This window comes from Azolla caroliniana, unplaced genomic scaffold, assembly GCF_043228905.1.
Source record: "Azolla caroliniana isolate FFs.n. ecotype wild unplaced genomic scaffold, voAzoCaro1.0.p SCAF_5, whole genome shotgun sequence".
Lineage (NCBI taxonomy): Eukaryota > Viridiplantae > Streptophyta > Polypodiopsida > Salviniales > Salviniaceae > Azolla > Azolla caroliniana.
The window spans coordinates 5,810,184-5,828,224 of NW_028230440.1; the positions used below are offsets into that span (position 1 = coordinate 5,810,184).

The 18,041-nt window shown below is 42.5% G+C and overlaps 1 protein-coding gene across 1 annotated transcript; it reads left to right on the forward strand.

The window, feature by feature from the left end:
* Positions 1-3,657: 3,657 nt before the first annotated feature.
* Positions 3,658-17,424, forward strand: LOC147863890 (jasmonate-induced oxygenase 2-like). The gene is made up of 3 exons (XM_087319543.1): positions 3,658-4,022; positions 16,322-16,643; positions 17,023-17,424. The coding sequence occupies exons 1-3, from the start codon at positions 3,673-3,675 to the stop codon at positions 17,263-17,265; spliced, it is 915 nt and encodes a 304-aa protein (XP_087175669.1). The 5' UTR covers positions 3,658-3,672; the 3' UTR covers positions 17,266-17,424.
* Positions 17,425-18,041: the final 617 nt, after the last annotated feature.

Genomic DNA, 18,041 nt, shown 5'->3' on the forward strand with positions numbered 1-18,041 from the left:
GCATTAGGAATGCCCAATCATTTTCCGTTCTTGTCTTCTTTATCCATAGACAAGTATATATGTCTTCCTTTGTATGACACGTGTTAGGGAAATCACTCTTACAAGGCAAATTTCAATATCTAGCATAGATTCGAAGCATATTGTAATAATCATAACACCTCGATATTGTCGTGTGATTATTTGTATAAATTAAATACTCTTCCAATTAGCAAGTGGCAACTTAACATTTATAGGAAGTATACAATCTTGAGATCGTGACAACTCCATGTTACTTACATTTTCAAAGTTGATCGTCAACATTTGGATAGTCTTCCAATTATTATGTGATAATGCAACATTCCTAAGAATTTAAAATGCATTGAGATCGTGGCAATTCAATAGAAATTATTCTAGGAGTTGTAAACACAATGAGATCATGACAACTTAGCATTTCCTTGATTTTTTATATGGATAAAGTTAATTGATGAAACCTATTGTGGCAAAAAATGTCTTGGATGTGGAAAATGTAAAATTACTCTAATTATGGTATGCCAAATCGTCATTTTCCTATTTAAAAACTCATTCATAGCACACATTTCATATTTTATAACTACAAGCTACACATTACTTGTTTTGTCCAATTTTTCATATTCAAGCTTCGTTTTTTCTGACAACTTTAATTTGATTTTGGATCATAGTACGAACCATATGTACCATACGTGCATTCGCATTCAATGATGTTTCAATCACTCGAGTATTGTAAACAACCTCGAAGTATAGTAAATATCATACAATTGTATTCATTATGTAATGTAAGGTAAAACGTTTTCTAAAGTAAGAAAGTTAAGGTAAAAAACATAAAATAAAAACATAAGCATGTTTTCATAACATACACATTGGTTGCAAACGTATGAAAAAGAATGGTTGCAAATGCATTCGAGTATGTTAGATTCTATGTTTTGGATTACTAAATATCTATAACTACTCAAATATAATAAAATCAATTGTCAGTTACGACCAAAATGAGTGGCTAACTTGCCATTAACAAAATGCTTATTTGAACTCCTTACTAACATACCACTTCCCATTTGGCTCCTTCTACACTAGTCTTTGGGAAAACAACCTTGTCATTCACTAGAATGTTGGAACACAAATACTTAGCCAAATGGCAAGGATGTGTCATTAGTGCCTCACAATTGCCACTCATCCATCATTATTACATATGGATAGTCTTGTAACATCTAGCTAATAAAATGGTTTGCAACCACCAAATGCGACGGAATTTGTAGCTCAAATTTATGCCAATGTCATACTGCATGTCACACAATTATCTTAACATTTGCAAATACTAATGGATCATGTTTGAGTTGTATAGTATTGCTATTGGGTTGCCGGTCAACTTTACTAACTCAAACATCTTATACTTTCATTGTATATGATTGACATGCACAAGAATGGACAAAGACATATAATTGTCCCAAGTGAGATAACATGACACCTCAAACTTTGCCACTGAAAAAAGAGAGTTGAGTGGGTTCTGCCAAGAGTCTTACAAAAAAAGGCTTAGTGGAAAATAGCCACTTAGCCATTTCATGTCAATTTACAAAACACTAGTTCATTTGTTTAGGAGTTGTCCATCAACAATAACTTTTTATTCGTGAGGCAACGAGAGCCAAAAAATAAATAATCGTTGTCAAATGTAACAATTCCATATACAAGACAAAAGGGTATACAATCTACGAAGGACGGGAGTGGGTTGTCCATGATGAGAAGAGATGATCATGATCAGTAACCGATGGGTGAGAGAGAGAGAGAGAGAGAGAGAGAGAGAGAGAGAGAGAGAGAGAGAGAGAGAGAGAGAGAGAGAGAGAGAGAGAACTTGATTGGACATATGCCAGAAATAGGAGATTGACTATGATCTCAACAAATGATGCTTATCACAAGTTGATTGACAAACATAAGTGGATGGAAGAAAGTGTTATAAAGATAAGGGGGTTTTGTAAGCCCATTACCTGGTGGTTTCATGTGATCAAGGCAAGTTGGTGCTCTAGATTGGTGCTATGAGCTAAGGCATTCATTTGGTGAGTTACGGTTGGAGCTTTACCGTTGGGGGACGCATTAAAAAAAAGAAACATTGCTAGAGGAATGTGTTTTTTTGTTCAGTGGAATTACAACATAGTAGGCATTGATTTCTTTCATGCTTCGATGGCTAGGATGGTTTGGAGGTGTATCAATTTAGTGTGGATTCTCTAACTAGAGTAAGGGTATCTTCCTTCGGTTGGGTTTTTGCACATATGGAGAACAATGAACAAATGCCTCATTTCCAAATTATTTTTGAGTTCTTGAGGTATTGGGGGCTATGGTTCAATTGGAATATGCGGAATGCCTTCACTTTTGATTCACAAGTTGGGGTGAGAAAAACATGTTGTAAAGTTAAAAGGACTTCTTTTGTGGCAATTGACGGTGCTACAGAAGTCATGAAATCTCAACCATGAAGAGAGAGAACTTTGCAAGGTCACATATCATCATATACATCCTTAGAAGGGTTCTATACTTTGTTGTAAGTTAGTCACACTAAGACCAAATTTGGCCCATGAGACAATTGGTTTACAATAAAAATGGGGTATTTACCCATTCAAAGAGAGAGAGAGAGAGAGAGAGAGAGAGAGAGAGAGAGAGCTATGCAAGGTCACATATCATCATATTCGCCATTTGAATTGGTGTGTAGGGTAGCATTGAGTTTGGAGTCGTAGTAGTATTTATCTCCCTTATAATGAATCTATACTTTGTAGTAAGTTAGTCATGGTGGTGTATTTTTATTTACGAAAGAGAGAGAGAGAGAGAGAGGAAATAAGAAAAGAGGCTCGATATAAGGGGGAGGGGGGGGGGGGGGGTTCCACGTTTGTGTCGTACGAGAGATGAGCATGTACACGTGAGGAGACGTGGCATAGACATGGTTAGGGTGGTGGTGGGCGTATGGGAAATAGGAGACGGATGATTGATAGCACGAGACAAATTCATGGGTTGGCGTGTGAGACACGTAAGGCGCGTGTGATATTTGTTGTTGTTGTTATGTGTTATGGGAAGGTTGGTGTCATATATATATGTATATAATATATATATATATATTGAGAGAGGAGGAGGAGTAAATCAATCAACAAATTCTATCATCTTATCTATTCCTTTACCTTTTACTCTATAACATATGACATTAAACACTACTGACTACACTACTGAGTACACTACTAAAAGAAAAAGGAAGGGCAGAGCCTAGCCTAGGCAGAAGGAAGGAAGGAAGGAAGGAAGGAAGAAAAAGACAAAGAGACAACAGAACAGAAAGAGAGAGAGAGAGAGAGAGAGAGAGAGAGAAGAAGAAGAGAAGACAGAAAGGAAAGGAAGGCGAGAGAAGAGAGCAGAGAGAGCAGAGAGACAGACAGGTTTTGAAGTAAAAGTTACACAGAGCTCTCCTTCCGCCTTCATTTTTCTGCGTTTGGATCGGATTGGATGCAGGGCCCCACAACCATCGCCATCGCCATCGCCACCGCCACCACGTATGTGCAGGACCTGGCGGAGAGCTGCGTCAGCCTCCCCCCGGAGTACGTCAGCAGGCCGCCGCCGCCGCCGCCGCCGCCGGAGGAGGAGGAGGAGGAGCCGCTCCTCTCCGCCTCCGATGGCGACCTCCCCGTCCTGGACATGTGGTCCTACGATCAGTACCACCCGGCCGCCACTTCTTGCTTGCCGTCCGATTTCGTCCGCGAGCTTCGCCAGGCTTGCTCCGCGTGGGGCGCGTTCCAGCTGGTGAATCACGGGATCCCGGAGGACGTGCTGTCCCGCGCCCGCCACGCGCAGCGCCTCTTCTTCGGCCTCCCCCCCCACATCAAGCTCGCCTACGCCAACGACGTCTCAGCCGGACGCTACGAGGGCTACGGCAGCCTCCTCGGTGCCCATCGCCACGGCTCCGCGCCTCGCGACTGGCGCGATTACCTCTACCTCACCATCCTCCCCCGCTCCTCCAACTGGCCTTCCCACCCGCCTTGCTTCAGGTATGTCCATCTATACCTTTCTCCATATCAATATTACACACTCATTATGCGAAAATCTATATATAAATAGACGCGTATAGATGTTCGCATAGTATGAACCATACACACCATATATATGCGCATTCTCAGTCGACTAATGGTAAACACCCTCGAAGTAAAGTAAATTCCATACTTTTTGTATTCATTATTTACTATATAAGGTAAAACGTTTTTCTTAAGGTAAAAAAGTGAGAAAAAAGAGTGTTAAAAAAACATAAGTATATTCGTATGCTGAAAACGAATGTTTGAGCAGAAGAATGTGAATATTACGTTCTATAGATGTGCGTGTATATGTGTGTGTGTCTGTGTGCCTGAGAGAGAGAGAGAGAGAGAGAGAGAGAGAGAGAGAGAGAGAGAGAGAGAGAGAATTGTCATTGTCGGTCATTATATCGGAAGCTCGAATAATGTGGTCATTATATGAGAAGCATCATAGATGGTCGGAGCTGCTCCATGACAATGTCCAGTTAGCTCTACATGTAGGTAGGTGCTAGTAATGCCGGGTTGTTGGAAGTACCAAAACGTCAGGGATTCTCCACATGTGTGGAGGTGGTGTACCTAGAAGATCTTTCCTTCCTTCCAAAACATGCCATTAAAACATGTTACGGAAAGACACCCAGGATTTGCTTAAATGTATGTATGTATACACTAAATTAGCTTCACTCATGAACTCTGTCTATTCATCAAAGAACTATGGGATGTGTCACCTGGTCATGCCACATTTCAATCCTCCTCTAGGAAGGCCTTATATATAAAGGTAAAAAAAAGTCTTGGACAAGATTGTGGAACTATAGGCTGTAGATTGAGAAAAGAAAGTTTAAAAATGTAAGAGTGTAAAACAATCATTATTTCAAAGATGCTTGAAGCCTTTAGTGAATAATTATTACACGGCATATAGTTTGTGTCAAATCTTGATTCTTGATGAGAATGTTGGAATTCGAACCTTTATATAAATCGCTATGTCATAAGCTCTACTTTGGGAAATATTTTTTTTGGATTATTTTGTTACTCCAAAAATGATCAATTTCTTTGGTGTGAATTCAGGCTCTTCCTTGATACAAAGATTGCATTGCAATTTCAGGCCTTTCATAGCATCAAATTCGTTGATCCATGTAATATTATCAACTATTTCTTACTTTCTTTGTCTTCCCAAAATAGATAGTTACTCCTGGTACTCAAGAGACCTAGTCATACCATGACTGGAATCCACATCTTTGACCAGATGATTAGGGAATATGCAAGCTCATTTGAGTTTTTAAGTTTTGACACTATACGATAATGTGGTTTCTAGGGTCCCCTCTTTTGGACAACATCAATATTTCTTGAACTTTCTTACACGATCTATGTTCTAGATCAAAATTGCTCTCCTTTTTCTTAAGATTCGAGACATCCTATTGTTTTTGTGCAAAAATGCGTCAAGTTCGGGCATGTGTGGGTGGAAGAACTATGATTCTCGATAATCCTAGTTGTCTTAAAGAATATGTTAGAGGTGTTAGGACTGAACACATGCAATGATGAACTTGATTCACAAGGTTTCAAACCTCTTACCTCTGTATTAGAAACAAGATGTTTTAACCAACTAAGTGACGAAGGATATTTAGAATAAAGTCGAGATAATCAAGATAAGATGAGAAGCATCAAAATGTTTCTATAATGAATTGTATGGGTTGTTTGCAAAGTAGAAGTATGGTTTGTAGGCTAAGTAGAATTTTTGGTAGGATATTCGGTAGTATATTCTGGGTCCTCCCTCCTCACTTAATAAGGTGCCCTTATATAGGGTTCCTTAATGCACCTTTAACTAACTAAATGAGGAAGCATATTTATAATAAGTTAAGAGAATCAAGATACTAAATGGGCTCTCATCTTCTCACTTAATGAGGTGCCCTTATATAGGGTTCCTCATGTACTTAAGGCTAATTTTGTACCATCGCTTGACGCACATGTTTTATTTAGCCTTCGCTCAATGACTTGGAACCAACTTATCATTATCTAAATGGTAAGTGATTTTTTTCTATGTTTACAATCTCTATCTTAGTGGTAATTACATTGTTGTGCATGCTAAAGATACAGTTCTCGTCTCATTCCATTAATGAAGTGACATCTTATATATATATAATGTTTGATTCAAAATATTATCCTCTCATGCACTCTTTTTGTAATTGGGGAATGTATACTTAGTCTTGAGTTGATTGACATTTTCTTCCAAGGCCAATATGACAATTCCAATTTGTTAGATGTTTTTTTCGTCATCATTATAATACTATGCCAACAAGATAACTTGTTCATATCATATTCTTATAAACACTATTTTCAACTTGCAAAAAGGATATTTTATTACAATATTCAATTTCACAAGATAAAAAAAATCCTTATCATCTAGATTGACCATGTCGGCCTTGTCGGTCGGAACCGTCGACTCCTGTTCTTCCTCGCGCTCGCCTCTCCGTAGGCTCGTCCGACTCGTCGGTAGGTCCTTGCCGCGATCCCTCCTGTGCACGTGCCCCCACGTTGGCTCTTCGTCTGGCCCCTTGCACGCTCTGCTCTCCGCCGTATGTCTGATGTCCCCCGTTGGAGGAGCACCCACAGTGACCCGCTTGGCCTCAATCGTCTTGCGCGGTTGCAACCAGTCCGGAGCTTTTCTCACGCCGTCGTCCCCTCGCCCCCACCAACTTCTCATCTCGGGCTTGCCGCGACAGTCGTCGCTACCCCTCTTGCGCCGCCGAGATCTTTGAAGCGAGTGTGGAGGATCCTCCTCCAGCCCTTGATGTTGTCTCCGGTCGTCGCGTGTCCGTTACCGCGTTCCCTTGTTCGGCGTCGCCTGTGCTGAACGTTGTCCTGTAGTCACGTTTGATCCGGCCCGCAATGGCCACCTGCGTGACCCTTGTTCTGCCCCTAGGTGTGCCTTTCCGGCCCGACCCACCCCCATGCGTTAACTCCTTTCCGGCTCCTTCGGAAGTCGTAACCGGCCGGTAAGGGTTTCGCACTTAGACAGCTCATGTCTTGTCAGCTCTTATTGATGTTGGGCCCCGTTTCGTGCCGTCACTGTCCTTCTCTCTCGGTCTCACGTTGCCATGTTGGCTGAACAACTGGAGCCTCCCGATCGGTGTGAGGATCCCATAGGACCGGGTCTTCGTTTCTCCTTGCCGGAATTCGGGGTATCTTTTGTTTGAGTCACTCCCGACTCTCCTCGTGTCTTCCGCATTGCCAGGTCCTGTTCCCTGCCGCCACCATCCTTCTCTCTCGGGCTTACGTTGCCATGTTGGCCGAACAGCTGGAGACTCCGGATCGGTATGAGGGCCCCATAGGACCGGGTCTTCCTTGTCCTACATTCACGTAACACCTTGGTTGGTCGGTGCCTCTACTATCGCCACCTTCGTCCCCTTGCCGCCACCTTCCATTACCCTCGGTCTCACGTTGCCACGTCGGCTGAACAGCCGGAGTCTTCGGACAGGTGTGAAGGATCCTTCTTGGGCCTCCGTCTTGTTGGGTCACCGACTCGTGTACCAAGCGCGTCCAAACTTTGTCTTATCGGCCCTGCCGATCGGGCCCGTGTCCGGTTCGTGACCGCCTTGCCGGCCTCATACCTCCTTTCGCTCTGTTTTCCGTCATCCGATCACGTTCTCCTGCCGCCATCGTCCTTTCCTATAGGACTCACGTTGGCACTCGGGCCGACTGCCGGATCGGTGTGAGGATCTTCGTGGGACTTCCCCCTTTGGCGTCTTGGTTTCCCGCCTTGCCGCCGCCACTGTTCCTTACTCTAGTGTCTAGAAATGGTGTGTGTAAGGTCGCGGCTGCACAACTTGCCGTAGCCCCGACCTCCATGTTGGCCTCTTCTGCTAGTCATGTTCACCTACCACCACCGATCTCTCCTATAGGACCGATTTCGTAATGTCTTCTTGCCACCGACCCTTTTACTGGTGTCGGTGGATAGCATCTGCTCTGTGATCAACCAAGCCCCTCCTGGGCTTGATTCTCCAATGTTCAGAGTTTCGGCTCCGATGCCGATCCTGCCGGATTCGTTCTGAACCCTTGATCACCTTCTTCCCGATTCCCGAACTTCGCCCGGTCGGTCTTTCTCCCCATGTAAAATAGGGTGGCTCGTTCCACACCCTCTTCGGTATCGGCACCTTCATGCCGATTCTGGCCCCAGTCGAACAATCCACGACCGGATCGCGCTCCAACCGAATCGGAATGCCGCGCGGTTCGGTCCTCGGTCAGGTCGTTTCTTGGTCTCTTCGTACCTTTTCGCGGGCCATTTCCCATCCATCTTCGCTAGCATCGTGCCAGGACTCCTCGATACTGTCATCCATCTCCTCGATCTCACATGGGCGTAAGGGCCCGAATGTCGAGTTCTCCGGAATCGGTTCCGAGGGCTCTTGTCCGCTCCTTCCTCGTATCGTCTCGTCGATGATTCTCAGTCTCTCGCTGCTACCGCCTTCCTCCTCTTGGGACTCACGTGGGCACTCGGGCCCGACTGCCATCGTCTTGGGAGCAAGTGTGAAGATGCGTAGAATCGCCCGTCCTATTTACGCCCTTGTTCGTAGCCATCGGCTCCTCGTGGTCGGTGGTCATCCCTTTACCGATCACGCAAGCCCTGCCTGGGCTTGCCTCTCCAATGTTCGGAGTTTCGGGCTGACGTGCCCAAAACCGTCGGTCCCAACGTTCTGATTCTGTGATCGGTATCTCAGCCTTGTCCTTGTTCGTTCTATTTTCGCAAGCCGAGAGGGCGTTTTGTTCCGCTCCCTCTCCCGTGGTATCGTCGTATCGATCTTCTGCCATTGCACGAGGCAAGCTCGTCTCCTCGACGTCGGCTCGTGGCCTCGGTCTTTCCTCTTCCTCGAGCATTGCCTTGAGAGCTGCGTATGCCTCTACAATCCTGGCCCCGAAGTCGAGCCTTGCCGATTCTCTTTGCCGTTCGACCTCTTCCCGTTGTGATGGCGTGCCGTCGCGCGCCTTCCTCCTAGCCTTCTCAGCTCGCCCATCATCTAGCCGTTGGCATACCCTTTTGACCTTCGACCAGTCCTCGGTAAGGCCATTCGCTCCGTCCTCGTCTTTGAGCTCAATCCCGATGGCCTCCCGTTCCGCTCGGTCGATTGACTTAACGAACAATAGGACTTTGTCCGCCCCCACCGAACCTTGTTCCCGTTCTGGGAGCCGAGCAAGCCGTCGCTCGAACTCTCGGAACGCCTTTGTTGCGCCCCGGTGGGTCTTCGCCGACACAACCCACTGGTCGAAGCCGCGTCGTCCCCGGCTCTTCCGTCGTCCTCCATATGCCTGCATGAGCGCCTCTTCAAAGGCCTCCCACGAACTATGAGCTTCTCGAAGCTCCTTCACTTCCGCGTGCATACGGACGGCGACAACCCGACAGAAGAACTCCAGACTCAACGCCTCGTCTACGCCTCGCTCCATTTCCGCGTTGTAGGCTTCCAAGTAGAATGGGACCTTTGTCCCCGTTGAAACGGCCTACTCTTTCGACCACGCATTCGACAACTTGTTGCGCCGTCTCTCTTCTTGTTGTTGCTCGTCCAAACTCCCTCACCGCTTTGACAAAAAGTTGTGCGAAGTCATTTTCTTCCAACTCCATTCTCCCTTGCCGCCCTTCACGTCAGGTTCACCAAATATGTCACGTTGTTATGCACGTGCGAAAGGCGGGAGCACGGGGGCCTCGGACGAGGGAAGAAGGGATGCCAAGAAACCGACCTCAGACACGTGCCAGGGGGCAACCGAACACAAGAGAGGGAGAAAAGAGAGGGAGAGCATGCGCGCGACACCGACTCTTATGTACAACAAAACAAAGGAGGGGGCTATGCACCCAGCACCAACAGAGACACCATTATGCACAAACAGATATGACCATGTATATTACAAGGGAAAGAATACAACCCCGGCTTCGAGCCAAATCAAGGTAAGTTACAGCAGCAGTTTGTTGCCAAGCCGCCGATCGGGGAGCTCACGGGCTTGTCACGCCGAGCGGGGTCTTGGACAGGAGACCGAACAGAAGCAAAACCCTAAACAAACACGAACTCTCAACCCTCACGACGAGGAAGAAGAAGAAGAGAACTACCAAGTTAAAACCGCATAACCCTAATCTAATGGTATACCCTCTAACACAAAATGGGCAACCCTTTACAAAAGGGCACTCCCTTCCTTTTATAGAACAAGGAGAGGGATGGGTAACAATGTGGGATAAATCCCTTATTATATGGGATCCTCTCTCCCGAATTAACTATTGTCCGGCCCATAATGGCGCCCCTATTCTTTACACAATTTGTACAAGAGTGGGTACACATGGTGCACCTTGTCGATTCCTCCAATATCTCCTGGTTTCTCACCGTAGCCCAAAATCTTCACGACACCGTCTGTAGCATGCTCGCACCAGCGTCTTCACAATCGGCTCGTGCCCGCGCTCGACCTTCCTGTTGGCTTCCAGATTGTACGTTGTGCTGAGTGAAATCTTGACCCCTAGCCTGTCGAACAACTTCTCAGCTTCTAGCGCTTCCAGCTCCCCTTGGTCGGCCACAATCTTACCCACACACCCGTACCAGCAAATCACATATTCGATCAGGAACCGGCATACGGTTGCGGTCTTCTTGTTCGCTATGGCTCGACCTTCCTCCTGGTTCGTCAGTTCTTCTCTCGCGAGCACCAGGTACTGCATTTGTCCCACCCCATCAGCATCGTCACTAAATCGACCATCCACTTGAAGTGAATGGTTGGCAGTTAGGTCGGGTGCAGCTTGTCGCGGTGTCGAATACTGGAATGCATCCGACAGCTTTCGCATGTCGTCCGGAAATGATGCGCGTCGCGATACATCCCTAGCCATCAATGCTTCTCCTTCAATTTCTTGAATGTGGCCCATGTTCCTTGGTCTCCAAACCATGGGCTTTCGTGAAATTCCGATAGGAGCACCGCTTGCTCCTCTTTCTTGAAGGATGTTGCGGTATTCCTTGTGGATGTGTTGAAACAGGGCAGGACCATGGCATCTTGGGCCAAAGAACCGGTAGGAGTAGGAAGGTCTTTTGGATATATTCACCGGATCGGTTGACGGTCACATACCCGGTTTGGATCGGTTCCTGGAAGCCGGATAGTGAGTGCGCAGGATCAGAGATATGTTCCGTTCCGAACCGGTCGTTGGATAACGAGCAACAAGCACGCGGGCTTGGGACTTGGGTAAACACGAGCTAATGGACGGAGGTGCGTACGCAACACATAGAGAGCAATCGGATACAATGAAACGAAATAGATTATGCAAAGAGTACAACCGGACCTTGGCTGGTCACAAAGCCACGCTGTCGCAGAAATCCACGCGTACGTGTCGGATCAAGCGGGACCACCAGGGTCACGAATCAGGGAGAGATGGATACCAGAAGGCCGTTTTCTCAGGGGCTTGTTACACCGGCTGTGGCACCCATCAGGACGATCCCGGATGCGAGCCGAAAGCAACCGAACCAGACATATCCGAAAGAGTAGAAATCACGTGGCCCGACCAGGACCCAGTATATACAAGACAACAAGTCTCCGGACTGAAAGGGGAGACACGCCACGACTCAGAACGACTCAATGCACACACACACACATCACAAGCGCGTCCGGACAGAACGAAAACCCAAAGACACCGACACAGACATATGCACACTGAAGTTTTCTCATATGTATTTACAAGGGACACAAGTTACAATGCCGGTTTCAAGCCAGTTCAATACCAAACAAATACAACGACCATCCACAGGCAAGCTCCAGTGGGGCAGTAGTTGGGCTTGCCTACGCGACTGGAAGCCTAGCACTGAGAACAGGTCTTCTTACGGAAGCACAACAGTTGTCTACCGCCAAATAGCCAGTCAGTGAGCACTCGGGCTTGTCTACACGAGTGGGGGCTTGCACAGGAGATAGAGCTAAGAACGGAAACCCTCATAGCACAGGAACTCAGAACCACGCAACCCTAACAAAACCCTAGTATACGAAACTAACAAGACTTCACTCAAAAAGAGAAAACCCAACCCACATGACGAAGAAGAGGAAGACCTAAATGACACCCTAAAAGAAAGTAAGAAGAAGAGAAAGACTACCATACCTTAGATCTAACAATATATACCCTCCTAACTCAAAATGGGCAACCCCTTCACAAGAGACCCCTCCCTCCTTTTATAGTCCAAGGAGGGAAGGACATTACAATGTGGGATAAATATCCCCTATTATATTATTTACATTTCCTAATGTACATGTGCACATGTTGCACATCGACGACTTTGCCCATTCCATCCGGTTTTCTCACTATAGTCGGAAATCTTCACGACAACGCGCTCTTGAAACACACGCACACACCGAAACTCAAGATACTAAACCTTTGGTCGGAAGCTCACGGGCTTCCTGCGCAAGCAGAGGCTTCACCTTCTTCTTGGAGTCAGTACAGAGCACAAGACAGAGAGAGAGGAGAGAGAGCTCAGCACTCAAACCGACATCTCTTCGTCCTCCTCCCCGTTGAACCCAAAAACAGTCTCAAACCTCCCCTTTTGTAGAACAAGGGGGAGGTTGTTACATCACCCATAAAGACACTCGCTTCCGGGTAGAGATTTCCCTCGATTCCCTCCATCAGATATTATTATTATTATCTATGTGTGTGGCCTTAAAGTACCTATCGAACCATTCCTACCTAGTATTCCTCAATACTTAACTAATACCAACTTATTTACACATGATTGTACAAAAGACATTTCGTGTGCATCAATGCACCTCCCCGTTCACGCTCATCCGGCCCCTCTCCTCCTTGTAGCCGGAATTTCCCACGACAATGCGTGGATGATTATTGATTATTATAATCTAATGTATAAAGAGTACACTCATAAATGTTAAGAAGGGATAAAGTTGTAACGTGGAAAGGTATATGTGATGTATTCTAGTGAATTTGTAGTAATAGAGTAATGAATTTTGGTGAGTGGCTAAATGCATCTACATAGCAGTTTTCTTATTAGGTTAGATAAGCCAACAAACATATTTGGCTTCTATAGTTACCCTCCTCTCATATTTGAAATCATTTGATCCTACCACATGAACCCTTGTCATCACTTATCAGTGGGGTATCCATTCCTTCTCTTTGATTTCATCAATGTTATCATGATTTCTACTCTATGTGACAAGTGCAAATTACCCCCTAAATGTGGGCCATGAGAGATTCATGCATTTATAATTAGGAAATGTAGATGGGCTAGCAATAGGAACCGTAGAAAGTAATATCATGTCATTTCATCACTCCAGCATTGAGTTGTATTTGTATCTACTTGGTAGAGAATCACATACAGAAATGCGGTGTTAATTCTTCACTACACCATGTAGTTGTATTTGTATCTACTTGTTAGGAACGCATGAGCACCTCTTGTATCAAAACTTTTACAATCACGCATCAGCACTTCGCCAATATGATATTAATATGTTTGCATTTTATTCTTAGCTATGTTGAATGCTCAAACCATTGCATCAAAACTATTAGCATAGAATGGGTGAACTCCAAATACCCTATTTGCAATTGTCAAGGACACGATTGATTGTGTCCTAACAAATTCAAACATACTATAAAAAAGTGAGATGCTTGAAAATTTCAGGATCAAATTTATATATGGAATGAAACTAAAATAATAAAAAACTAGAGAATTACTTGGCCTCATAAAGGATGGTGGAAATTGAGAAAGTTGATGTTTTTGGAACAAGGATAAAGCATCTTTAAGGCTAGATGCAAGAAGATGTAAAGCTAAGATCGTGGCCAAAATGGTTGCAAAATGTGATGGCTTCGTCATAGCATTGACCATTGAGCTAAGTCATTCTCGAATTTCATTTCAGGAGTTAAGTTTGTTACTTCAAGAGGAATAGTTGCTAGATGGCGTAGGGAGAAACGTAAAGGTTTTAGGGGAAGATGCACAAATGTGGTAAAGAGGCACATATGGCTTAAGATTTCAACAAGGCATCTCCACACTAGGTCCATGATGAGAGAGTGAAGTTGTGGTTAATGTGGGAGGAAATGAATATTGTTGGGTTTCTAGGTAGAAATAAGCAACAAGACAACTATAGTATGGGTTCGCAAAACCAAAATATTCAACAAAATTATTGAAACTTCCAAACCTGGAAACCATACAAGTCGAATCCGTTTAAGAAAATCCATAAACCTAAATTGTTTGAAACCAATTATCATTTAAATTGGTAACCTTCGTGCATATTAAACCGTTAATGAGATTCTCAAATATAACCAATTAACCTATTTAGCTAATAATTTGTAGCAAACATAAAATAGAAATGATCAATTTTAAAACATGGATATAGAATTTGTAGCAAACCTTCAATAAAAATGATCAATTTTCATATTTAAAACATGATCAATGATCAATTTTAAATATGAGACGTAAGTTGACAAAGTTAATAAACCATGAGTAGTTCTAGCTCATCAAGTAGGAGTAATTACTTGTGATCTTGTTTCTTGTAACATATATTCACTTAATCAATAACACATCCAAATGGATTTCAGTCTTGTTTTCAAAGGTCAATGTGGCCTATGGGATCAAATGTGACACTTTCATGTAATAATGTGGAGTTGGGTAGTGATGCCAAATGTTTGAAATTTAACTAATGAACTTTGTAAATGAGGTAATGCACATTGTGAGTATATGAGAATTGTGTGTTAGAATAGGGTTGGATTAAAATTTTGAGGAAAGCAAACTTAAATGTGACCAAAGGTGGAGTACAATAATGATGTTTATCATGTATGGTATGTATGGTATGGGTACCTTACGTAAAGAGTTCCATCAAAGCTAAGGGTGCCATATATACCTAAGGAAAATAGAGTCTTGAGACATTGAAATAAGACAATATTTGACATGGCTCGATGTACATTTGATTTTTTCTTGGCCAAATTGGCGAATATTGGGGTCTACTTACTCAAATGAAGTCTCACATTGGTCATCGACAAGATGATTTCACTGGAGGCATCAAGTAAGAAACCTTATCCGTGCCTCTAGGTGCGCTTGTTTGCATATGTTATTTGTATAATATCAAACAAATTTGGATGACAAGAGTAGTTGATGCATCTTTGTTGAATATGGTCATGTCTTAATTATTACATTGTTAAGATCCTCTTGGTACAAAGAATATACTCAATTGAGATGTGGAATTTGATGTTCCAAATACCTCCGATGGGAGATAGGTATATAAATAGATTGTATTATCATTTTCAAGGCCAAGTATGATGTATGGGACTAGATTTGGCACTTCCCTATAGTTAGAGACCACATCTATGACTATGAGAGAACTATATGTTGCAATAAGATTGGATTGATAACTTATTAATACAATCTCTCGTTAGGTACAATATATAGCTTATTGATAGGGTTTATAATTGTGTTAATGACATATCTAACACATGTATCATATATATTTAACATATCGATATGGGTTAAATAAATTATACTCTTTTTATTTGTTAAATACTTCAAAAATACCTAAAGTATGCACTAGTTGTATGTTGAACACAATCTCCCATTTTTCTAAAAGAATGTCACAAACTTAAATAATTGCAATCATAATTGCCCAACCTTTTTAAACAATAGATCATATTATATTTCTTGAAGTTTATTTAATGCATAAATGCATCACTTTAGGAAAAACATTTAAGATTTATGATGAAACATACAAAAAATCAAGAAAACAAACAATTAGATTGAATTCACTCTTGGTAGCAATGAACAAGTCAATTAGTGTGGAAATCTCAAAACAAAACAATTTAACAAGAAAAAGTTAAATTCACACTGAATCCTAGAAACCATTCAAGAAATCCTCAAACTCTAAACAATTTAAACCTTCCAAACAAACCACTTATAAGAGCTTCAAATAAAATTGTTTAAAACCAAATCATTTTACTTGTTCTGCAAACAACTTGGAGCAAACATAAAGTTGAAATAATCAAAGGTAGTGAAAATAAAATATATGAACCATGAGTCATCAAAGGTAATAAACGACTTGGAGCAAACATAAAGTTGAAATAATCAAAGGTAGTGAAAATAAAATATATGAACCATGAGTCATCAAAGGTAATAAACGATCAGTACATTAAATATTTTATGTCATTGTATAAAAATAGTCTCAACTAAAATTGTTTCAATTAGATTGAATCTATATGCCCCAAATTGCAATGTAAGTATATGAGAAAGCTCATGGTTCTATAAGTGAAAATAATTAGTGTAATGTAATGATTAATATTAAAACAAATTTTTGTTTAATTGCAGGGAGGCAATCGAGGAGTTTAGCAATGAAGTCATACATGTGTGGAGGAGGCTGATGAGAGCATTAGGGGAGAGTCTTGGAATATCAAGTTTAGAGCAAACATTTGGCGAGTTGGATATGGGTTTGGCAATGAACTATTACCCAGTTTGTCCTCAACCAGATCTAACTTTGGGTTTATCATCACATTCAGATGTAGGCGGCATCACTGTCCTCCTACAAGATGAGCATGTTTCTGGCCTTCAAGTGAAGACACCTATGGACACATGGATGACAGTCCAACCAATAAAAAATGCTCTTCTTATTAACCTTGGTGATCAACTTGAGGTACATTAAGCACTTAAGTATCTAAAACCTAAATTGAATCACTATATTATAGGAAGTGGTAGGAGAAATTTTTATATACATAGAAATATAAATAACAAGTTGAAATACTACAAATATAACTTACTAGATTAAAAGTAGAGTCTATTTTATTGAATAAACATATTTTGGCATAAATTTTTTGAGCATTTTGGTGTCTTCCAAAGGTTATAATTGAGATTAACTTATTTGAATAAATATAAAAATAACAAATTCAATTAACACAAATATAACTCAATAAAGTAAAAGTAGTTTATTTTATCAAATAAACATATGTTGGCATCATGTTTTGGGCATTACAATGAAGTATACTCACACTAATGCATGTTTATTACTTATGTAGATCCTCACAAATGGGTTATATAAAAGTGTCGAGCATCGAGTGCTTGTAAATAGTGTTTCTCCTAGATTATCATTGGGATGTTTCATGAATCCGAGTAATGATGTAGTGGTGGCACCTTTGCAAGAACTTGTAGGGGATGAAAACCCTCCAAACTATGAACCCATGACATTTAAGCAATACAGGTCCATGATCAGGAGAACCGGAGTAAATGGAAAATCTTACATCAAATCAAGAGCTGCATAGAATTTTGAATTCATGTTGTAATAATGCAATGATGGTACCCTCCAATGTCATAGGAACTTGTAGAGTAGGAAAACCCTCCAAACTACCCATGAACAACATGCAAGCATACATGTCCTTGGTCAAGACAAAATTAGTGAATGTGAGATCGTAGAAATCCAATTACTAGGGTATTCCTTGTTGCGTGTGTTAGATGAATATGATTTTAGGAAATTGTCAAAACATGCTAATAAGCTAGAGGTAGAAGATGAAACTAAGATTGTGTTTGTTGAAAACAAAGAAAAGTTTGGTAAAAAATTGTGACATGCAAACACTTCCAAAAAACATGGGCATAACATCATGTTTTTCATGACAATACGCTCAACGTTAAACGCAATGTTTCATTGTCTCACTAAACTCTATGTTATGTGATGCAATTTTCGTGACACTAGACAACGATGTCAATGTTGCATTTTGAAAGAAGACAACCATGCAAGTGGCCAACTAGTGAATATGGTGGTCAGCTTGGAAGGATGTTGGTCCGAAATGGATGGTGTAATTCATCCAAGCACATTGAGATGCACCATGGCCACATCCTCAAATAGACTGTAGAAAACGATGGGGATATTCAACTTGACAACTAAATGAGTCATGTGATGATGGATATCTAGGCCAAGAACCTTCTCAAGGACATAAAAAGGAGGGGGGGGGGGGGGGGGGGGGGGGGCTACATCCACCAAGCTTGAGGAGAATGAAGAAAATATAATCCTTTTGTTATATAGGTGATCCATGACATAATT